General features: G+C 36.5%; 1 protein-coding gene across 3 annotated transcripts in view; it reads right to left on the bottom strand.

The window, feature by feature from the left end:
• UBE2R2 (ubiquitin conjugating enzyme E2 R2) overlaps positions 1–15,795 on the bottom strand; it is a 110,620-nt gene that overhangs the window by 4,634 nt on the left and 90,191 nt on the right. For all 3 annotated transcript variants that reach the window (XM_081519324.1, XM_081519319.1, XM_081519309.1), the window contains 2 exons: positions 10,078–10,175; positions 1,483–1,617 (listed from right to left, as the gene is read on the bottom strand). In XM_081519324.1, coding sequence (XP_081375450.1) covers positions 1,483–1,617; positions 10,078–10,175 — 233 coding nt within the window. The remainder of the gene's footprint in view (positions 1–1,482; positions 1,618–10,077; positions 10,176–15,795) is intronic.

The following is a 15,795-nucleotide window of genomic DNA, read 5'->3' as shown; positions in this document are numbered from 1 at the left end:
TCTCTGAAAAATTCTTGGTTATGACGCATTCTCTCCTAGGAACATGTTATATATTCCTTCCACTGTTATCTTGTTTATGGTTCTGTAGTTGCACTTATCATATCACACAGTCATTTGTTTGTTTACAAACCTAAGTATGAATTCCCTTAAGGAAAAAGATTGTGCCTGACATCCAAACTTTCCATTAACATCAGACTTCAATTTGATAATTTTATGGAGAATTCCTATTTCCCAATCCTCAGTCTACTTCCACACTAAACTTCTTACTACTTATACTAGATATCTTCAATCTTTGGTATAAACCAGTCACCTAGGTGGCTAGTGAAAACAAAATACAGATGCCCAGATTCTATCCTTGCAATTTCATTACATGACTGTGGATTAGAGAGAGGGTCTGAAGGCGATTTACAAACTTACTCAGCTGTCAGATGACATGCATTTAAAAAAAGTTATCAAATGGTATTGTGCCAACTAGATTTATAGAGAGGGACTTTTTAAATAAATTGCTAGTGCTTACTAAAATTCCTGTACACAGAATGGGCTGGAATTGTCCCTGGGGCTCTACCAATCGTTAAGTACTGTTAGGAAAACCTTTTATTCTATGCAGGATATAACTAGAAATGAATGGCTGAAACTAATACCATCTACCTTTTTTTTTTCCTTCTATAGATGGGAAAATTAAAGACCCTCAAAAGTTAACTTACAGGGGCTTCGCTGGTGGTCTAGCAGCTAAGACTTCACACTTTCAGTGCAGGGGACTTGGGTTCGATCCCTGGTTTGGGAACTAAGATCCCACAGGCTGCAACTAAAGATTCTGCATGCCATAACTAAGACCTGGTACAGTTAAATACATACATACATACATACATACATACATATATATATATATATAAAGTTAACTGATAAAAGGTCATGTGAGGCATGGCAGAGCTAGGAGTATACTCCAAGTCTCCTGATTCTTACTCCGTTCTGTTAAATCATGTACTACAGTTGCTGATAATGATTGTAGGGTAAGGGAGTTAAGAGAAGGCGAGGATGATTCTTGGAAGAAGTTGCTGTGGTTAAAAACGTCAATAATTTATAAGATTTCATTAATAAAAATTTGAAAACAAAAATATCTTGAATAGACATCTGGAATACCTTGGGTGTTTGCTACACTTAAAGGACATGTTGAAAGCCTAGAAGAGTGTCCCTAAACTGATCAAGGAGGAAGAGTTTGCAAACTCGACTAGTCAGAACATGGAAGTTCTGGAAATCAGATCTGCTACTCTCTCAAAGCCAGTATCATTAGGCTCAGGCACAAATCTCTTCCCAAACGATAAATCTAACTGACAGACACAGAGTTGACATTTAAGTTCAACTTAAGCCCTTGGTTCCAGGATATACTTTGATTCTGTATGAAGACCTGAAGCAAACAGAAGACAACACTTTGATTCTGTATGAAGACCTGAAGCAAACAGAAGACAAAACAAAACATCTTACCTAATGATTTCAGCATATTCTTTGTCTTTTCCTTTACTGTCCCTCCATTTCCTGAACATAACCGAAGCATCCACATTGGCTGGGGAGAAGGTGTTGGGCTCATTAAGCAATGAGATTACACTTAACAGGATAGTCCTAGAAACAGGAAAAAAGGGTCAGCTATGAAAATTCACATTCACAGTATTCAAAAGTTTTTGTTTTAATAGGACTATAGTATCTGAGGCTTTAGGGGAGTATCAAAATTTTGTTTCCAGTACTGGTTAGACTAGGAATAAGCTGCTATCTGGGAGACAACGCAGAGGGAATCCGAGTTTAGCATGAAGGTTGGTTTGCAGGCCAAAATATGAATTCTGTAGAAGGTACTGTCTTAACTGGCAACATGTTCCAATCTACAAAAATGGGATGTTTGGAAGCTTTTCAAATAACATTTTAAAAATGAAGAGTTTTTTTTTTAAGGTTTTAATTTTTTTTTATTGCACTGTCTTATTTTTTAAATGCCATACAGTTTTTATATGGGTATGTATGTATGTATGTATATATTTTAATTTTTACAACGTTGTGTTGGTTTCTGCCATACAACAACACAAATCAGCCATAATTATACATAACATTCCCTCCCTCCCTAGCTCCCTCTCCTCCTCCCATCTCCCCATTCTAGGTCATCACAGAGGGCCACACTGGGCTTCCTGCGCTACACAGCAACTTCTCACCAGCTGTCCATCTTACGCCTGATAGTGTATATGTGTTGATGCTAATTTCTCCTTTAGTCTCACTCTCTCCCTCCCCTACTGTGTCTACAAGTCCACTCTCTACATCTGCGTCTCCATTCCTTCCCTGCAAATAGGTTCATCATCATTTTTCTAGAGTCCATATATGTGTTAATGCTGTATTTGTTTTTTTTCTTTCTGACTTACTTCATTCTGTACAACAGGCTCTAGGTTATACCTCCCTAGAACTGACTCAAATTCATTCTGTTATGGCTGAGTAATATTCCTTTGTATATCTGTACCACAGCTTCATTATCCATTCATCTGTCAATGGACATCTGTTGCTGCCGTGTTCTGGCTACTGTAAACAGGGCTGCTATGAACACTTGGGTACATGTGTTTTTTTCAATTATGTTTTTCTTGGGGCGGGGGGCGAGGGGGCCGGTATATCCAGCAGGGGGGTTGCTGGGTCATATGGTAGATCTATTCTTAGTTTTTTAAAGAATCTCCAAACTGTTCTCCATAACGGCTATATCATTTTACATTCCCACCAACAGTATAGGAGGTTCCCTTTTCTCTACATTCTCTCCAGCATTTATTGTTTGTAAATTTTTGGATGATGGCCATTCTGACTGGTATGAGGTGAGACCTCATTTAGTTTTGATTTGCATTTCTCTAAAATTAGTGATGTTGAACATCTTTTCATTTGTTTATTGGCCATCTGTATATCTTCTTTGGAGAAATGTTTAGGTCTGTCCATTTTTTGATTGGGCTGTTTGTTTTCCTAATGTTGAGCTGTATGAGCTGCTTATATATTCTGGAGATTAATCCTTTGTCAGTTATTTCATTTGCAATATTTTCTCCCATTCTGAAAGTTGCCTTTTAATCTTGTTTACTGTTTCCTTTGCTGTGCAAAAGCTTTTAAGTTTAATCAGGCCCTATTTGTTTATTTTTGTTTTTATTTCCATTACTCTAGTTAAGTGCAAAAGGAAAAAAGCACAAGCAAAACATACTTAGCTTGAAGGCAATCTTTTCATGGCAAAGGGTAAAAATGATGCTAGACTCCATGTATCTAATTTGTATCATGGATGCTTAGAAGATCTGAAAACAAGTATTACATACAAATGTATTTCTTTTCCATACTTCTAAGGGAAGCAAGTAAAAGTTAAGCAGGAGAATGGAGAAAAAGCAACAGACTTAACATGGAAGAACTAATTTCTTAATAATAGAAATATTATTCAAAAATACTTACTAAGCACTTACTATTGTACCAGAGGCACTAAGTGAAATGCTGAATGTACAACTGTGAGAGAGTTAGATGCCATTCCTGATCTCGTAGGGCTCAGAAATTCTGTGAAAAATTTTCATCCACAGATAAAACTAGATACCTTAATTACAGGGAATGAAGTTTCTGTTAGATAAAATAAACTCAGTAAGATCCAAAAATGTCTGAAATAGTTCTCATGCTTTTTTCTCCCCTAAAAGCTATGTGCATGAAGTTAAGAAGAAACATGGGACGAAAAATTAAATTTCTCTACCTTTTCTCATTGGTGCAAGGTTACAGATTGTGTTGTTGCAAAATAGCCTTTTGCTCCTGACTCCAAGCAAAAAATAAAGGGAGGGAACCAGGCAATTAGATGTTTGATTTGATGAAACCTTTTCCTTAAAAGGGTAAAGAGTTTCTGTTACGTGATTATACAAGATCACCACAAAGGCACTTTCAAAGAAAACTTTCCCATCTAGTTAAAATCCACTTATCACATATATTAATATGCCCTCCCACCTTTCTATTAGGTTAACTCCTTGTTGTAACTCCCACCCTCATCCTTCTAGATTTCTTCAGTAGTTACAGTAAGAAGATTCAAAGAAACTCATCACTGCCAAAAATGGGAAATGGACTGACAATATCCTAGAAGCAAAAGAAAAATCTGGGTAGAAAATTCTGTAAGAACTGTTTCAGAAGAAAACATACAAAATCTGTTTGAAAAATAAGCAGAATAAGGACAAACTTTGGTATAGATTAATGGTCCTGATCAGTACTGTATCTTCACAACTTTCTGTGATGATGGAAACATATAATCTGTGTTATCCAATATAACAGTGGCTGCTGGACAACACAGGTCCAGATGAATTATATTAACAGAATTAGGAGACTTTTCCCAGGAGTGTTTACAGTGTTCACCAAGTAGATTTTTTATACGTTGCAATGTAAACACCATATTGAAACACCAAATTGAAAAGTACAATTTTAAAAAATGGTAAATCATCCATTTCTATAAAAAGAAATCACATCCAGTACCATATACTCCCTAAATTGAAATCCATGATGCTTTCAGAAGCATCAGGCACTAACTACAGTAGACTATGATAATATTTGTTAATAACAGTTACTAACCCAGCATGTTTTCACTTCCTCCCTTTGTCTGGAGAGCAGAAATCATTTTTTTTTTTTGGTACGTGGAATCCATGCCACTGGTTCAGATGGGGTTAATCTTCTTCATCTAGTACACCTTCAAACAACAACAACGCCACACCTTCATAAAACAACCCACCCACCCACAGCAGTAGACATACAACCAAGTGCTGGCAAAGGACTCAACACTAACAAAGAATTCTGATGCAATTCCATTTGCAATATCCTATTCAAAATTTCCCAACCAGTATGTTGTGACTGGGTTACAGAAAAGTTGTGATTCCCCTCAGGCAGATAGGTAGGGAGGACCTGGGACAACCTGAGCTTCTGGAATGATAACTTCTGGCCAAAGGAGCATCTTCAGTTTGCTACACTCTGATCTACAAATATCATTTCATTTTTCCTATGTACCGTGACTCAAAAAGGTTGGCAAGTATATTATACACACAGTTTAAGCTGTGTGGATCTCTTCTTCCAGAAAGTATGCCAGCTTCCTCTAAGAGGAGGAGACTACTGAGCTCTTAGTGGAAACTAGTTGGCTGATGCTCTGGATTCCTACAACTGTAGCACAGCACATTTTCCTTGCTTTCCCCTTTAGCCAACTCTCACTACTCAATAGGTCTTGTTATATAAATCAACTTAGGCTTGCAAAGGTACCTGGAATTCTTTCCTCTTCCTCAGGTTACAAAAGCCTGCACAACTTCATTTTCTGAGTATGTTCACTGAGGTGCTAAATCAAAGACTAGTGCATGTGGTCATGGAGAAGTCCAAACACATGTGAGCATGGAACCACTTTCAGATAATAGAGCCATTCAGCAGTCAAGCCCCTACACAACAGGCTGAAATGAACCTTTTGCCGCCTCCACTGCTGTCTTGCTACAGCATAAACTCAATATGGAGCTTAGAATCCTGAGGCAGACAAGTGCTGACTCTGGATAATTTAGCAGCAAACAGATATCAACAATAACCTTTTCACCTCATATCTTGCCTCTTGATATTTCAGTGCCATAAATAACCTATGAGAAATATATACGATTTACTACCTTAAGGAACTCCTTTGTCTCAAAACAAATAACACACTGGCAAATGTGACGTGTTTCACATTAGGTAGTGCTTTTCTGACTTTTCAGAGTTCTGGGCATCACCAGGAGTTCCAGATGAGGTTCCACAAGTCATACAAAACACCATGCCCTCTCTAGAAATACACAAACACCAAAACTCTCCCATTACTTGCCCATTCCAAGATCAGTACACTGAATAATCATCTAATAATTACATGGAATGAAGAAACAAAAAGGTCCGAGAAGTTCACTAATGACTTCCAATGCAAATACCTTTTGGAGCAGTGGGTAACAATCAAGGGGACAATCTGAAGATAACTAAGTTCTGGCTGTGAAGCCTCTAAATAAGAAAGCATAAAGGCAAGGAAAGCAATCTCTGATGTGACGTCCAGGTGCTTCTAAACTGGGGCTCAGGTTACCTCAGGGTCCAGAGAGAAAAAATACTGATGCTGGTACCCAAAGTAGTTAAGGTAGTTTTAGAGTGCAGAGTAATACGAAAGGAGTTCCCTGCCCCCAAAGGACTGGATTAAATGAGAAACAGGCCTTTCTCTTCTTTCTTTTGGCCACGCTGTGTGGTTTGTAGGATCTTAGTTCCCTGACCAGGGATTGAACCCTGCTAAGGCAGTGAGGCGCTGAGTCCTAACCAGTGGACCACTAGGGAACTTCCCAAACAGGCCTTTATTTTGGGGGGAAAAAAAAAAAAAGTTTATTAATATTTTAAGCTGAGACAAGGCAAATACAGTCTTTGTATATTTGGACAGTAGTAAAGGCAAAAATTTTGAATTGCTATGGGCAATGGTAATAGGTTTTCCATCTAGGCAGCACATGAATACGATGAGAAAAATCTTGTTTTGGGCTTTGCATCTAAAGAATCGGAAGGCTTCAGATTCTATGCTGTAGTTTTAATCCCCAGTACCTCAAACTATATTTGGAGCAGAGTTTCTAGAGAGGTAATCAAGTTAAAATAAGGTCCTCAGAACAGGTCTTAATCCAATATGACTAATGTCCTTATAAGAAGGGGCAATTAGGACACAGATATGAACAGAGGGAAGACCATGTGGAGATAAACAGAGGACAGAAGCCTCAGAAGAAACCAACCTTACCAACACCTTACAGTGTCCAGAATTGTGAAAAAATAAATTTCTACTGTTTAAGCCACCAAAAAAAAAGAGAAGGCTTGCTTTCTCAAAAGGTGGGTGGGGTGGTATGGGAAGCATCCGATTCAACATTCAACCTCCAAAAGCAAGAGTCACTAACACCTCAGAACTCCTTCTTCTCGTCTAGGGTTAACGCTAGCCCTGAAAAACAAGCACCAAAATCACTTAAAAAACAACTCTGCAGTTTTGGTCCAATTTTTCAACAAATCTTCTGAAATATTTCGATTCTTTTCTCTATATTGTCAGTTTAATTATACTGATAAAACATGATGTGTTTCTTTCAAAAGCTTGTCAGCCTCTTAAACAATTCTATAGTGTGAAAGAGATGACAAACAGGGTAGCCAAACTTTTCCACAGCAACCAGAGAGTAATGTCAATAATATCCTCAAGGAAAGAAAGCATGATCCTAAAATCTTACATCTAGTCAAAATCTGTCATTTGAAATATAATGGCAAACACACTAGTATACTCCAATACACACATAAACACAAGCACACAATATTTTGCATGTGTGAGAATTCAGGGAATGAAATATGGCTCCTAGGAGCAATCCCTTGAGAAATTACTAATGAACAAATTTCAGCCAATTAATAGACCAAAGGAAGTAAAATAATGAGCAGCAAATAGTGAACTGATCTAACAACAGGAATAAGAATTTTAAAAACTGGGATTATGTCACGTTACAGTACAGACTGTAAGTTTTATAACCCTGACAATACAGAAAAAATAATACTTAAAAGCTACAAGAGGGAAGGAGGAAGAAGATATCCTTTTCTTTTACATCCAAGTGTCAGTGTTATTATTTGATGCTGAAAATTCAAGTAATAAAGTATGTATGAGCTAAAGGTAAAAATACTCAGCTAACAGAGGTATAATGCTTAGATACGAGGGGATGAGGCAGAAATATACTAATTTTCCTAATGATCATAAAAGATCCTGTGTAAAGCAATGGTCTTGACACTAATATACATGCGACCCTGGAGATAATATAAAATATCACGCCAGTTCTTTCCAGCTTCCCTTTTCAGGATTGCCCTTTACAAGAAATGCATATTTCCCACACATCCCAAGTATTTCTATGGTGCTTTGCCTAGTGGGGATGAAACATCAGAAGTGCAAAACAAAGAGAAATTTACAAATAGAGTTGTTTTCCCTTCCTCATAAATAATTTTGTTAAAAGCATAGAGTGATTTTTTTTAAGAGTATTTTGCTATTGGTGGAGTATAATAAACTCAGATATGTATAGATTGGGGCTGCTGGAATTACATCTTCACTAAAACAAACTCAGTAATTCCATCTCTGATTACTGTTGAGAAATGCTTCAACCCCAAGGGAGAATCCCATTAAAGCAAAGCAGAAAGTATAGGAAATGTGTAATGATTCTTTATTTCACAGACATTATAAATTTATGGCAAGTCTTAATGCCTGATCTGAGAATTATTCATAGGCATGATGCTTGTCAAGGTGAGGTGTAGCAACACATTTATTTGAATTAAAAAGGGAAGTCATTTTTTTTCTGATTAAGAAAATATACTTGCAACATGTGGTGAAGTCCAAAATATACCCATTTTTCCCAATCCTGTATACTGGATAGAACAAAGTACCTAAAAAGAAGTGAGTAACTAGCATAATCAAAAGCATCTCATGTCTTGAATAGTCTTTTAGGTATACTCATCACAGAGAGTGGGGAGCAAATACATAACTTGAAGAAACAGGTAAGAGAGCCTTGCATACATCAGGAAGCTTTCAATTCTTTGCTTTTGACAAAAATGGAGATTCTAATTGAATTATTAGCTTCTGATCATTAAAAAAGATTAACAAATGAAAGAATGAATAAATGTGGGAGAGGAGATTAATTTCCTATACAGAAGAACCTGAAATAACTTACACAGATATCCCAGCCTCCTGGGGATATAATTCCCCACTCCTTAGTGTGGGCTGCACCTATAACTTCCTTTATACAGAACAGAAAGTAGGAAGTGAGGAACTTTACAGTGGAGAAATCCTAAAAACAAGTCTCAGCCAGGTGGTGAATGTTACCATCAACAGTGATAAGTCACGCTGACAGTATGTACCCTTGATATGACATGATGAAAATGTACTTTACCTTAAGTTCTCCCAACACTCATAACTCCAGTATAATAAGCAGAAAAAAACATCAAACAAAATCCCAGTTGGGGGACATTCTATAAACACCCTTCAAAATTGTCAAGGCCATCAAAACCAAGGAAAAGTTGAAGAAACTGTTGCAGTTGTCTAACAAGAAACATTTATTAAATATAATGTGCTATCTATAATGTGTGGGATCTTAGAGCAGAAAAAATGACATTGGGTAAAAATTAAGGAAACGTGAAAAAATATGGACTTTGGTCAATCAAAATGTACTAATGCAAGTTCACTAATTGTAATAAATGAACCATACTAATGTTAGATGTTAGTAACAAAGAAAACTGGCAGGTGTGGGGAACATGGGTACTATCTGTACTTCATAATTTTTCTGATAATCTAAAATCATTATACAGTTTTTTAAAGTTATTTTAAAAGAAACACACTGATGATAAAACTAAAATAAGAATACCAAATCAACCTTCTGGGATAGTTATAATAAGAAACATGGAAAATAACAAGTGCTAACAAAGATCCAGAGAAATTTGAATTCTCACACACTGCTGGTGGGAATGCACTAAAAACTTAGCACAGGCATGTTGGAAAACATGGCAGTTCCTTGAAAAGTTAAACACTGAGTTATGACCCCACAATTCCATTTCCAGGAATAAGTCCAAGGAAATGAAAACATATGTGCACATAAAAACTTGCATACAATGGTCACAGCAGCATTATTCATAATAGCCAATGAGTGGAAACAACTGAAATGTCCATCAACTGATGAATGGATTGAAAAAAAAAAAGTGTAAAGACCAAGACTTTTCAGCAAAAAGTAGTAAGAATCCTAGAATACAGAAGCAACCAATTCAAACATGGAAGTCATGAAATCTAAGCAGCAGGGTGGAACTCAGATAATGAAAGAGGAATAACTAAGAGTGGAATAATTCTTCCAAAGTGAACACAGAGATGAGCAACATATGCATTATTAGTCCATAAATACAACTATTCAAAATGATCCATGCATGCTACAAAAGCTCTAGCATAAAACAAAACAATCATATAGAGAAAGGATTCTTTTGTACTTGTTAAAAGATTATATCCAATGTTAAGAGCCACCTAGAAACCAGATTATTCCTTATGTAATTCCTTACCTGACATTTTGAGTAGGATTCCACCTTTCAGAGGGCAGTTCTCCACTCTGTGGGTCATCTACAGGCGGATGAAGAATTGAAATGCATACATCTCCATTCTACAAGACACAAATAACACATTCAGTAAATATTCGAAAGTATGATATAAAAAAATCAATTGCTGAAATTTCTTTTATTCCTAGAAAACTTGTTTTCTTACCGTTGGGGAGTAAATTGCTTTCTCTTCATGTTTAGATCCAATGATAAAGAAGAATTAAGCATTTTTATATTATAAATATTCATTTTGACCAATCTCCAAAATACTTTTCTTACTTTTGCCTAAAATCTGCCTAGAGACAGCATATATGACAAACCTACAGCAAACATCATTCTCACTGGTGAAAAACTAAAAGCATTTCCTCTAAGATCAGGAACAAGACAAGAATGTTCACTTTTGCCACTATTATTCAACATAGTTTTGGAAGCCCTAGCCACAGCAATTAGAAAAGAAAAATAAATAAATAAAAGGAATCTAAATTGGAAAAGAAGACATAAAACTGTCACTGTTTGCAAATGATATGACATTCTACATAGAAAATCCTAAAGATACCACCAGAAAACTACTAGAGCTAATCAATGAATCTGGTAAAGTTGCAGGATACAAAATCAATGCACAGAAATCTCTTGCATTCCTATACACTAACAATGAAAGATCAGAAAGAGAAATTAAGAAAAAAATTCCATTTAACATCACAACAAAAAAGAATAAAATAACTAGAAATAAACCTACCTAAGGACGCAAAGGACCTGTACTCAGAAAACTAGAAGACACTGATGAAAGAAATCAAAGACAACACAAACAGATGGAAAGATATACCATGTTCTTGGATTGGAAGAATCAATACTGTGAAAATGACTATACTATCCTAAGCAATTTACAAATTCAATGTAATCCCTATCAGATTACCAATGGCATTTTTCACAGAATTAGAACAAAAACTTTACGATTTGTATGGAAACAAAATAGATCTTGCGAAAGAAAAACGAAGTTGGAGGAATCAGGCTCCCTGATTTCAGACTATACTACAAGGTTACAGTAATCAAGACAGTATAGTACTGGCACAAAAATAGACCTATAGATCAATGAACAGGAGAGAAAGCCCAGAGATAAACCCATGTACCTACGGTCATGTAATCTATGACAAAGGAGATAAGAATATACAATAGAGAAAAGACAGTCTTTTCAGTAAATGCCACTGGAAAAATTGGATAGCTACATGTAAAAGAATGTAATTAGGACACTAACACCATTCCCAAAAATAAACTCAAAATGGATTATAGACCTAAATGTAAGATGGTACACTATAAAACTCTGAAAGGAAAATATAGGAAGAACACTCTTGATACAAATCACAGGAAAATTTTTTTGTATCCACTTCCTAGAATAATGAAAAAAAAAAAAAATTAACAAATGATATCTAATTAAACTTAAAAGCTTTCACACAGCAAAGGAAACCATAAACAAGATGAAAAGACAACCTTCAGAATGGGAGAAAATATTTGCAAACAAAGCAAATGACAAAGGATTACTCCAGAATATACAAACAGCTCATGTAGCTCAATATCATAAGAAAAACAAACACTAAACAACCCAATCAAAAAATGGGCATAAGACCTAAACAGACATTTCTCCCAAAAAGACATATAAATGGCCAAGAGTCACATGAAAAGATGCTCAACATCACTAATTATTAGAGAAATACAGATCAAAACTGCAACGAGGTATCACTTCACACCAGTCAGAATGGCCATCATCAGAAAATCTACAAACAATAAATGCTAAAGAAGGTGTGGAGGAAAAGGGAACACTTTTGCACTATTGGTGGGAATGTAAATTGATACAGCCACTACAGAGAACAGTATGGAGGTTCCTTAAAAAAACTGAAAATAGAACTACCATATGACCCAGCAACCCCACTACTGGGCAAATACCCTGAGAAAACCATAATTCAAAAAGACACAGGCACCCCAATGTTCACTGTAGCACGCTATTTACAATAGTCACAACATGCAAGCAAATTAGATGTCCATCAACAGATGATTGGATAAAAAAGATGTTGTATATATATATATAAGTGGCTCAGTGGTAAAGAATCCACCTGTCAATGTAGGAAACACAGGTTTGATCCCTGCGTTGGGGAAGGGAAATGGCAACCCACTCCAGTATTCTTGCCTGAAAAACCCCATGAACAGAGGAGTCTGGTGGATCCATGAGGTCACAAGAGTCAGACACGACTTAGTGACTAAACACCACCACCACATATATATACAATGGAATATTATTTGGTCATAAAAAAAAGAATGAAATTGGGTCATTTGTAGAGATGTGGATGGATCTAGAGACTGTCACACAGAATGAAGTCAGAGAAAAATAAATACCGTATATTAACACATATATGTGGAATGTAGAAAAATTGTACATATTTGCAGGGCAGAAACAGAGACAGATGTAGAGAATGGATGTGTGAACATGGGTGGGGGAAGGGAGGAATGAATTGAGAGATTGGAACTGACATAGATACCCTACCATATGTAAAATAGATAACTAGTGGGAACCTGCTGTATAGTGCAGGAAGCTTAGCTGGGTGCTCTATGGTGACCTGGATGGGTGGGATGGGGGTAGGGGGTGTGGTAAAAAGGAGGGAGGTCCAAAAGGGAGGGAATGCATGTTTATATATAGCTGATTCACTTCATTGTACAGCAGAAATTAACACAATGTTGTAAAGCAAATATACCCCAATTAAAAAAAAAGAAAATCTGCCTATAATCTGTCTACAGAGAAGCTATAATCACCTTTAACATCAATGACTGGCTTCAATAAGTATGGTTTATATAAACTGATACATGCCTCCTAACAATTATATATAACTCCCTTGGTATATGGATAGAAGAACTCACTACTATGATTATAATATTCTGGTTCATAAATTTAAATTATAGGATCTAATTCACAAGTGCCAAGTTTAAGTTAAAACACACATGGACTATCTCTCATATGCAATAGAGACTGTTAACAGAAAAGACTGAGAAAGATGTAGTAGCCTATCAGTTTAGAGTAAAAGATTAAAATGTTTAAAAAGAGAGGTATAATCATATAAAGTGGAATAAATCTTATATATAAACCCAAATTTACATGCATGTACACACACACCAAGATAACAGAACATTTTAAAAAGGAGAATAAAATTTTAATAACGTCAATGTCAAATACTATATTCCAAAACTTTGTATTAATGTTAGATAACATGAAGAAGTTAAAAAAAAAAAAAAGCACTATAGAAACGAGGAGAGAGAAACTAGATATATTTGGAGAGGACACCTAGGAGGTGCTTTGGAAGAAAAATGAAAGGCTTAAGGGTTGAAGAAGCTTTCAATAATGATTTCAATTTTAATAACCTAAAGGAAATTTAGACATGAGATTGCCTGAAAAAATAAACCAACATCAGAAATATGTTTGGGTAGTTATATTTATTTTGTACTATTACACCAATTACCACATACTTGGCTGAAAACAACACAAATTTATTATTTTACAGTCTTGTACGTCTAAGCTTGACACTGCTCTCCACAGGGTTAAAGTCAACTGTGTGGGTAGCAACACATTCCTTACTGGAGACTCCAGGAAAGAATCCCTTTCCTTGCCCCTTTTGGCTTCTAAAGGCCACCCACATTCTTTTGTTCTTGGCCCTCTTCCTCTAATTCTCAAAGGAAACAATGCTGCATTTTTGGAGCCTTTCTTCTAAAGTCACATCTCCTTACTCTGATTTTTTTCCTACCCTACCTCTTCCACTTTAAAGCAGTGGTCCCCACTTTTTTGGCACCTGGGACTGGTTTGGCGGAAAACAATTTTCCATGATCAGGGGTGGGGGTGAGGGGTGATTTTGGAATGATTCAAGCACAGTAGGATTTGCACTCCTATGAGAATCTAATGCTTGGGCAATAATGTGAGCAATGGGGAGCAGCTGTAAATACAGATGAAGCTTGGCTTGCTCGCCCACCACATGGGGGCTTGCTTGCCCACCTCCTGCTCTGTGGCCTGGTTCCTAAAAGGCCCAAGGATTGGGGACCCCTACTTTAATGGACCCTGTAATTACACTGGGACCACCTAGATTATTCAGAATAATCTCAGTTCAAGGTCACCTGATAAGCAAGCCTAATTCTTCTTAACATGTGAAGGTACATATCACAGATTCCAGGGATTACAATGCAGACATCTCTGTGGGAGCATTATTCTACCTACCACAGGAGTGAAGAACACAGTTTGAATGAAAAATAGAGCAAACAGAGGAGTATGTTACTTTGTTCACAGTTTAGTGTGTGTGTTGAGTAAAATTTCTGAGCAGTGAAATAACATAAACAGATACGTACATAGAAATGACATATCAAAAGATGGGCATCTCTGGAGGAGGGCATGGCAACCCACTCCAGTATTCTTGCCTGAAAAATCTCATGGACAGAGGAGCCTGGTGGGCTACAGTCCATGGGGTCACAAGAGTCAGACACAACTCAGTGACTAAACAACAGCAGCAATTTTACAACATCCCTAAAAGAGCAACAGCAGGATGGACAGTTCCAGCAAAAGTCTCATCATCAGTGAATTCAATTAAGACATCAGCAGTTATATCTGTCTTTTGAGCCCAGATCACTGGAAGAGAGCAATCAGTTCCACCTGCTGGATCTAACTTGGAATAAAAACATGGTTAAGAATAAAGAAAATGCCCTTGTTTCATTAAAAAAAACAACAACAACAAGATGGGCATCTCAACTGATTCAGGTAAAGCACTTGACAAGACCCAACACTTACTCATAATAAAAACACTCAGCAAACCATACTTTCCAGCTATCTTAAAAGTATAAAAGGGAGTTGTATTAAAAAGATAAAATAAATTTAAAAAACCAAAAACCAACCCACAGCTAACATACTCAATGGTGAAAACTTTCCTAAGATCAGAAATAAGACAAAGGGCACCCACTTTTACCACTGCTATTTACAATGTACTGGAAGTAGTAGCCAGAGCAATTAAGAAAAATTCTGAAAGTGTACAAATTGAAAAGGAAGAAATAAATCCATTTCTATTGTAAATGTCAAAGAAAGTCCCAAACAACTCACAAGAAAACTACTAGAGATAATCAATTCAACAAAGTCATAGGATACAAGATCAATACTCAAATCAGTCCATTTTGGGATTCCCTGAAATTCCAGTGGAGGTATCTCTGGAGGAGGGCATGGCAACACACTCCAGTATTCTTGCCTGAAAAATCCCATGGACAAAGGTTAGGACTCGGCACTTTCACTGCCCAGGACCTGGGTTCAATCCCTGGAAAGGGAATTAAGTTCTCACAAGCCATGTGGCATGGCAAAAATAAATAAAACAAAAATTTTAAAATCAGTTTCATTTTTATACACTAGTGATGAACAATCTAAAAAACAAGTTAAGCAAACAATTCCATTTACAATGGCCTCTAAAAGAATTAAATATCTAGGAATAAATCTAACCAGGGAGGTGAAAGTCCTGTACAAAGAAAATTACAAAACACTGCTCAAAGAAATTAAAGACGACCTAAGAAAAAAGAAAAACAGCCTATATTCATGGGTAGGAAGACTTGATGTTGGCAATATTCCCCAGTAGGATCTACAGATTCAATCCAATCCCAATCAAAACCCTAGCTTCCCTTTTT

This window comes from Giraffa tippelskirchi, chromosome 1 (assembly GCF_054371585.1).
Source record: "Giraffa tippelskirchi isolate mGirTip1 chromosome 1, T2T-mGirTip1v1.2.pri, whole genome shotgun sequence".
Lineage (NCBI taxonomy): Eukaryota > Metazoa > Chordata > Mammalia > Artiodactyla > Giraffidae > Giraffa > Giraffa tippelskirchi.
The sequence above is the reverse complement of the archived record's forward strand: the minus strand, read 5'-3'. Positions and strand labels throughout refer to the sequence as shown.